Here is an 8,303-nt window from a genome sequence, read left to right on the forward strand (position 1 = left end):
CTGAAAATTCACAACAGATGGAAAAACCACAGCTTAGAGTGTATGAAAGTCTATTAGGGATTAAGGCAAAGTTGCTTAATGAGGGTTGAATGCCATGTTAGTAGAGAGGGAGAAGGGAGTGGACCTTGGAAGAATATGAACTGAGAAGTGAGAACACTCTAGATGCAGATGAAAAAAACAATGAGCAGAGAAATATTTAAATACACAGGCCACTGTGTGCATGGGGCATGTTGTAACAAGGCTTTTCTGATGTGGCTGAGGGTGATTAAACAGGAAACAACAGACATTAGTACTAGAAATATTTTAAAGTTTCTAAGAGTAAAGAGATAAATAACCTGAAAGAAAAAAATAACAGACTTTCATATGAAGTAGATATGGTAAATAAAGGAGAAGTTACATCCTGGTGCCTCTGCCTCTGGAGCTGGAAGGGACTGTTAAAGATAGCACAAGACTTAAGTGGGGCTGAGAACACTTCCAATAACCTGTGGGAAAGGTGGCCATTCAGCTGTACCCACACACTGTTTAAAGCAATCCTTGGCCAATGATCTATGACAGCTGGGCACACTGAATGGAATAAAGCTCATATTGCAGAATGTATCATCCCTCAAGTTGCTGGGATGTGAAACTATTGACTGAAAAACATAAATGATGTAAGGAGTTCAACAACAAGTAACAGGGATTACAGAGAGTGTCAGGGATGGAGTGATTGGCATTATCAAGAAGATAATCAAGAAAAAAAAAGCATCATCACCTCATTGTAGGTGTCAAAGGGGAAGAAAGAGATGGATATTCTCCTGCATCAAATGGTACAGAGAGGATGAAGTGATGTATTAATATACATATTTATGCCATTATCTTCCAAGCATTCCTTTCCCTCTTTCTGGTAGGACTAATTTCTCCACCTGTATGACTAAACAGGATGGCCATGTCTTCAAATGGCCACACCTACTCTTTCCCAGGCTGAATATACCAGAAGTGACTGTCTATGAAATATGCCCAACATAATTCTGTCATGAAAACTTTGAACTTGAATCAAATGAAATGTATCTTTTTCTTGATTAAATGATGTGAGGTATAATACCCGTGAGCTGCTCTAGAGCTGAGAGAATGTTTAAACTGCACCCAAGACCAGTTCCTGCATCTGAGCTGCACCATGACCCTTCACAAGATGTGGTCCTTCATCTCTTCTGTTTGAGAAAGTAACACCCCCTCCCCATCCTTCACATGCACTTGAGATGGTAAGGGAAGGTGTTAATTAATAGTGTATGTAAACTCAACTCTCAAACTGAAACTCCAGGGAAGAGATAGTAGGAGTGAAGTAGAATTAGACAGAAGGGGAAAAGCCTAATATTTTGTGGATTAGGTGTTTCACTTACAACGAGTTAGCCTTTCCACTGATGAGACCGGTGTGGTTCAAGGGCTTACTTCCACAGCACTTTCCAATTATCAATAGTCTTAGGACTTCTCCTTTTCATACCCTCCTTCTTCCCTTCGCCTCATCTCACTCCTTCTTTTCTTTTGAGTCAGGATCTTACTATGTAGACCATGCTGACATAGGATTTTCAGTGTGTGCTACCATGTCTACTTCTGATCATCCTATTTTGAAGGTGCAATAATCACTGAGGACTTTATATCCTTAAAGATGGGGGATTTCTAATGCAAAACTGATAGGAATAATAAGCTGTCTGCCTTAACGCAAGAAAGACTGTTTCATAGAGTACATTCGATGGTCACAATTGGAGATCCCTGCAATTTAAAATGCTAATTAGCACTCTTGATCAGAAAGAATCATGTGATCAGCTTTAGGCCTTTGCAAGCACATCCATTTCCATTTTTGACTCCTTGAAACAGATCTATATGCTCTGGTTATAAAGTACTTCCTAGAACCTACAGAAAGGAGTCACTTATCCCACACAGCTTTGGGGAGACATGTCTGGACATCAGGCAGTAAGGATTCATTGGAGGAAAAAGGTACTCATTACCATTTTCTTCCTGTCTTTTCTATAATATAGTTACTAATTAGTACTAAATTTGATGGATTCAGTTATAAGAGCAAATTCATGTCTCAATGCAAACTGTTAATTAAAAAACAACTCATGTAGCACAGAGGTTACAGAAGGCACAATTATCATTTATGTCCATGTTTTATGGTTTCAGGGGAAATGTATATCTGTACACAGAAACAAAGGCAGACTCAACTCAACTGAATGAAAATGTTGGCTAAAACATAAATGCATTTTAATTCAATTCTGTGTTAGAATAGAAGATTTGTTGTGATATTGCAATTGCACTGCAAGTGGACTTATTACTAGGACAAGGATGGAGTAGTCAGTGACCCAGAGGGAAGCAAAACACAAGAGCTCAGGTTCTCTGATGGAACATAGAACGGGTCCTTCTAGTTTTCCTTCTTGAAATGGTCTTGGGGCATCCTGAGCTGCACAGGGTTTGCTATAGTATATGCCTCTAAGATGTGTTCAAGATCATGATTTGTGGGTCCTCCGAAAGGCACTGAAAATAGTACTAAATAATATCATCTAGATACAGATGCCAAGTATTGGATCTCAATGAACCAGATTGCAAACCATTTCCCTTTAGATTGATGCAAAAGATGTCCAGTGAAAACTATTCATCTTTGAATAACTCAAGTCTCTTTCAGTGCAGTTGTCCAAATTTTGATCACTATTGAATGTTCCATAGAGGAAGTTAACCAAAATCAAATAGGTAAAAATATTTTAAGTCTTTGGATGGGTTTAGCTCATGGTCTTCTCTGGGAAGCAAAGGGAACCCTGAGTGTATGAGGTCCTGATTGAATGTGTGTTGTTGACACGAGCTACCCTAGCCTTAGAACCACGGGGAAAAATGGCAAAGCCTTCTTCCTGGGAATGAGGCTCAAAAGAATGACAAAGCCTTCATCTGGTCCATGTGTGGATGTTGATAGTGTGTGCAGAAAGCATCCACTAAATCTGCCTCCTTGTTTCAGCTATATATAATAACCCCGCCTCCTTGTTTATCTATATGTAAAAACCCTGCCTCTTTGTTTATCTGTATGTAATACCCCCACCTCCTTGTTTATCTGTATGTAATAACTCTGCTTCTTTGTCCCAATCCCAGCCAATCTGTGTCTGTGTGTCTGTTTTGCTTTTCTTTATTTCCTCACTGTCTTAGTCAGGCCCATCCTGGGAGCCTTGCAAGGCTGCAGCAGCCTTCACAGAAACACAAAGCAGCCAGGTATTTGTCTACTAATGATTAAATATCAAAATATTTATCAGTACTTTATAATTGGCAATGAACTCTATACTGAGTGACTTGTGGGGCACAGGCCTAAAGATGATGTTACAGATATATTACAGGTTGCCAGAATGATTTTGAATACTATGAATCATCTTGAAATAGATGAGTCAATGTTGTCACAACCAAATTCTAGACATATTCTAGAAAGAACAAGTTAACTGATGTCAGTTTTAAAGTCTTAAAAAACAGGGAAGGTTATTTGTTTGAAACTATATCTAAGTACAATCTTCCCTACCTTCACATACTGAAAGTCCTACAAATGTATTTTACCAACCATTTTCTTTTTCTATTGGACGATTACCACTGAAGTAATTCATTATTAAGTGATTCACTTCTAAACAATTGGGCCTTTTAAAAATAGAAGTGGATTCTTTGGCCATCCTTTCAATGTATATGGTTTCTGTAAAGACCTTGAAAGTTCACACCTTGTGGATCTCGTGTTTCCTTTGGCCCTTCATTTCCTGTGTGCAAGCCTCTAAAGTCGGAGGCATTCACCACTCTACAATACCATGCTTATTGTCCTACATGTTCAGCCTCAACACAAGTTGCAATTCAGGTCCTATATGAAGTGTGCTGTCCTTTAAATGTCTCTTCTTGTGAAGAAAGAAGATACAATTTTCAGTTGGGTACATACAGCACAGGTGGTATTTCCCTCTGTTCCATTGCTCTTTCCTCTACAGCACTTACCAGGTTTCCCACAGTCAACACACTGCTGAACTGATCAGTCATGGGATAGTGCTCCATGGCCATAAACAGGGTATTTAATACAATGCAAATTGTTATGGCAAGATCAACAAAGGGATCCATCACAATTAAATTCACAAGATGCTTCACTTTTAACCACGCATCGCAGCAGTCCCAGATCAAAAACACATTGGCAAATCTATACCAGCATGGTGGACACTTCTGTCTAGATTCTTCAAGTTCTGGTGGGTAATAAAGAAGAAAAGTAGTAAATGACAGTAAAAATTAATTATTGTTCATAGTAAATGACATGGTAGAACTGATGTTTACTCTTGGGCATACAAGTTCATGTTTCTGGGATTCATAGACTTTATAGAAAATAATCTTATATACCTCCATAAAATTTCTAGCAAATAGCATACTGATATTGACCTACTTTCTCTTTTTAAATACAAAACAGTACTTTGAATTTAATATTCTACTTCAAAATATGTAATAATTGAACAAAAATGCAATAATATCACTATCAAAAAGAACTTTCAAAAGAACTTTTATGGGGATGTTAAGTAGTTAATAAAATCACCAAATGTTTGTGTCAAGGTTACTTTAGAGGTATTTTATAATTGCAAGTACTATGACAGAAGAAACATGCTTTTAGGGACCTTGTTTGGATGGGAAACAGGCTTGGCTTTGTCCAAATCATTGCTATCCATCTCTAACCCTAACATTGACACATCCAGGGTGAAAGGAGAAGAGTTTACTCTGCTGGTTAATATAACATTAGAATAAGTCTTCAGTGATATGACATCAAGTTGGGACAGGCAAGGTAACGATGCAAGTGAAGGAGAAACAGGTCAATATTCATTTTATGACTAGTATAAAAGATGGACTCTTCCACATAAGTATATCTGTAACACAATTCTAGACAAACGGGAAGCCAATAAGGGATCTGTAGAAAGAAGAGGTGTTCAGAGCACACAGTCACTGTAAATCAGACTCTCAAAGCCTGCCTCTCACCCTCCATGGTGTTGGTCAGGATGCTGGCTATGCTCATGGCTCTCTGTCTTCCAGAGGAGTCCTCCAGCATTTCCATTGAAATCTGGTAAGAGCTGAGCCTTCTCTTCCTGACTTCCGCTTCAGTGGTGGTGCCCTGCAAACCAAATACCGATGTCTCAAACCACCCTTCTCCAAGGATACCATGAAGATATATAGCACCTCTCTGCAAAATCATGCTTCATGCAAGCTTTTCAGGTAACAATCTCAGGTAATAATAAGACATTGCATAGATTATTATATGCTATAAACACATTTTCTTAAAGACCACAGATATTTTTGACAAGAGTTCACTGGCTGGATGCAATTGTATAAAGCAATTGTTTTACACAAGCATTTTAACATGACAAAGTTTGTGGGGAGGGGGCACATTTTATAAGCATGCTATAACTAGTTTTCATTCAAGCACAAATTATTTTTCAACTTATAGCAACGAAGACTAGGTCAACTTTCCACAAAACTAAATATTATTATATAGTCTCAAGGCTGGGTTATTTTCTATGAGGATATATGACAAACTGACATTTATGGGCCATTTTTTCCATGCACAAACACAGATGTACAATGAAATGTGTGTGCTTTCCTGAGATTTCTTTATTGCCATATGCCATCCTAAAATCAACAATTACATTTAGGAATAATTTTTGAAATAGCACTATAATATTGACAGTTGTGTAAAACTGTCCATTGTCAATACATCCATCATTACAGAATTTAACTTTGAGAATACAAACATTTCAAGACATGAGCTGATGGATGAGTCTATAATTTAAGGGAAATGTTGAAAATGAAGATTTGATTGTGAAAGTGCTAATTATTTCATATTTGTGGTAAATCTACTGAAGTTGCCCATTTGTGTTTTATCTCAGACTCCAAATTTTGAGTATTTTTAACCTAAAAAAGCTAATAGTTCCATCCAAGTCAAGTGGTTTTTGTTGTTGTGTTTTGTTTCTTCATTTACTTAAATCATGTACTACTTTTAAGCACTTTCCTTTGGGGGAAGTAGGATCTCAGAAAAGGCTCAACTGCCCAAGCCTGGATTTTTTTTTTTTTTTTCAAATTCAAGTAAAGTGTCAGTAGAAGCTGGTTTATGTATTATCACCTCTGGCGGAAGGTGTCCAGTAGGTGATGTAAGAGCTGATGGTCCACCCACCAAGGAAACCACACCATTGCAATCCACAGTGCTGTGCATCTTCCCATTTGCTGGAAGCCCTGGCACCATCCTGGATGACATACTGGCCTGACTAACGTTACTGTTGCGTCGCTCTCCCGGTCTGTGTGGCACAAACAGTGAGTCTCTCCTGCTCTCGCTATCTTCAAAGGTGCTGTGCTCATCATCCGCAAAGTCATTCTCAGACCCCACATCTTTCGCCCGACCTCTGAAGCTGAAAATGCTCGTTTTGCTATTGCGTCTTGGGGAAAACAGGGAGCCACGGATACTCAAGAGAGACTGAGGAGAAAGCAAGGAAGGAAGAGATCGGGGACAGGGGCAGGGTGGGACATAATTGTTTAATAGAAATCTTAAGAAACAGAAACCACTTTGCTTTTAGGTTGATGTCAGCTTGTTCTTAAGTGCAGGTAGTAGGATTCATAGGGAACACATAGCTTTCATTTTTTGTGTTGAAGACCATAGTGCAAATACCAGTGTAAATTTAATTATAAAGCACGCTAAGACTCCTGATTCACAATTGACTAAATTCATGAGTATTTTCATCTAAGCTTCATTCTAGTACTGTGAGATGCAATGTCCTATGACAATACATCAAGTGAAGTGGGCAGATACAAGTAGAAGGCAGCTTCCACTTCTCAGTGCTGTGATGTGAATGGCATGCAACTTGGAGGGGGAAAAACGGCTCAGGTGAGACTCTTAGTTCCGATTCTAAATCTTTCTACCAGATTCTAAAAGTACTTATATTGAATCACCTTGATAACTACAGTATTTAAAAAGATATCATGTGTCGTTTTCCTCTTCTGGATTCTACCAGGGAGGTCTCTAGATTTGTCTCTATCCACATGAGTCATGTCCAGACCTTGCCATCTACATTTTTTAACATTTGCCAATGGGGTGACCAGTTACTCACTTCATCTGAGGGTCTATATGTCACAGCAAATGTAAGAGGATCTTAATGCTCTCTGTGGTGTTCTGCCTATTAAATATTTAACACTAGCTTAAAGAACCAAGGCATATCATATGACTGGAGCAAAGAAGGTGATTCTTAGGACATCACGTTTATTACATTAATGACAGCTACAAAAATGAAAATGAAGATATCATAGGCTTTCTTGATTTTTTTCTTGTGCTAGGCAATGCACCATCTACCTTGTTCAATATTGGCTAGGCAAGCACATACCGCTGGGCTATGTTCCTACTCCACAATTACATTTATCATATACATTTACAAATAAACTGATAAATTGTTCTCTAATAGAAGAAAGTGGGATGTAACTTAGATCCTTACTTTGACACTTTGAATGGATTTTAAACTGCATTGAATAGCTCATGATGGACTTAACTGTGTTGATAGTTTTTAAAAAATACAGCAGTTAAGAGCACTAGCTGCTCTTCCAGCGGACCTGGGTTCAATTCCCAGCACCCACGTGGCAGCTCACAACTGTCTATAACTCCAGTTACAAGGGACCTGACACCTTCATACCACCAACACACATAAAATAAAGTTAAATAAATTATTTAAAAAATATACCTTGTCAGGCAATGGAATATTGTTTGCTCTCCCCATCATTAATGGTATTTCTTTTTACTTCCTTTCTTACTCTTATTCCCTGACCTACCTCTCTTCATAACCACTGTAATTGCGCGCGCGCACGTGCATGCGCACACACACACACACACACACACACACACACACACACACACACTGTACATGCATGCACCATGTAGCCAGGTGTGGAGGATGGAGGCACATGAATATTGTATTAGCTCTTAAGAAGCAGAAGCAGGTGGATGAACAATTTTTGGTCAGTTTGTGTTACATAGCAAGATTCTGTCTCAAAAACAAATCAAATCAAGACAGAATAGACTAGTACATGCATATGTTAATATATTAAGCACACATTGGCAGCAATTAATTTGCACTTCCCTCTTCTTCTCCAGTATAAAAACATATATAAAAACAAATATAATCTTAGTGGAGAGAACACAGAAAAATCAGATTCACATTTTTTTTTTAAATTTCTTTGCCTAATTAGCTAAGACTGATTCTCTTGGATCCCATTTTAGCTTTATTTTTTATGAATTTCTCCTGACAACTGTCTTT

The 8,303-nt window shown here is 38.2% G+C and overlaps 1 protein-coding gene across 9 annotated transcripts in view; it reads right to left on the minus strand.

Moving 5' to 3' along the window:
* The window catches only part of Scn3a (sodium voltage-gated channel alpha subunit 3), a 112,951-nt gene that overhangs the window by 47,195 nt on the left and 57,453 nt on the right, over nucleotides 1-8,303 (minus strand). For 3 of the 9 annotated variants that reach the window (XM_036185567.1, XM_036185566.1, XM_036185574.1), the window contains 3 exons: nucleotides 6,131-6,478; nucleotides 4,993-5,125; nucleotides 3,979-4,217 (listed from right to left, as the gene is read on the minus strand). In XM_036185567.1, coding sequence (XP_036041460.1) covers nucleotides 3,979-4,217; nucleotides 4,993-5,125; nucleotides 6,131-6,478 — 720 coding nt within the window. Of the gene's footprint in view, nucleotides 1-3,978; nucleotides 4,218-4,992; nucleotides 5,126-6,130; nucleotides 6,479-8,303 lie in introns of those variants that run through there. The other 6 variants (XM_036185572.1, XM_036185573.1, XM_036185569.1 and 3 more) reach the window with 4 other exon arrangements.

Source organism: Onychomys torridus, chromosome 4 (genome assembly GCF_903995425.1).
Source record: "Onychomys torridus chromosome 4, mOncTor1.1, whole genome shotgun sequence".
NCBI lineage: Eukaryota > Metazoa > Chordata > Mammalia > Rodentia > Cricetidae > Onychomys > Onychomys torridus.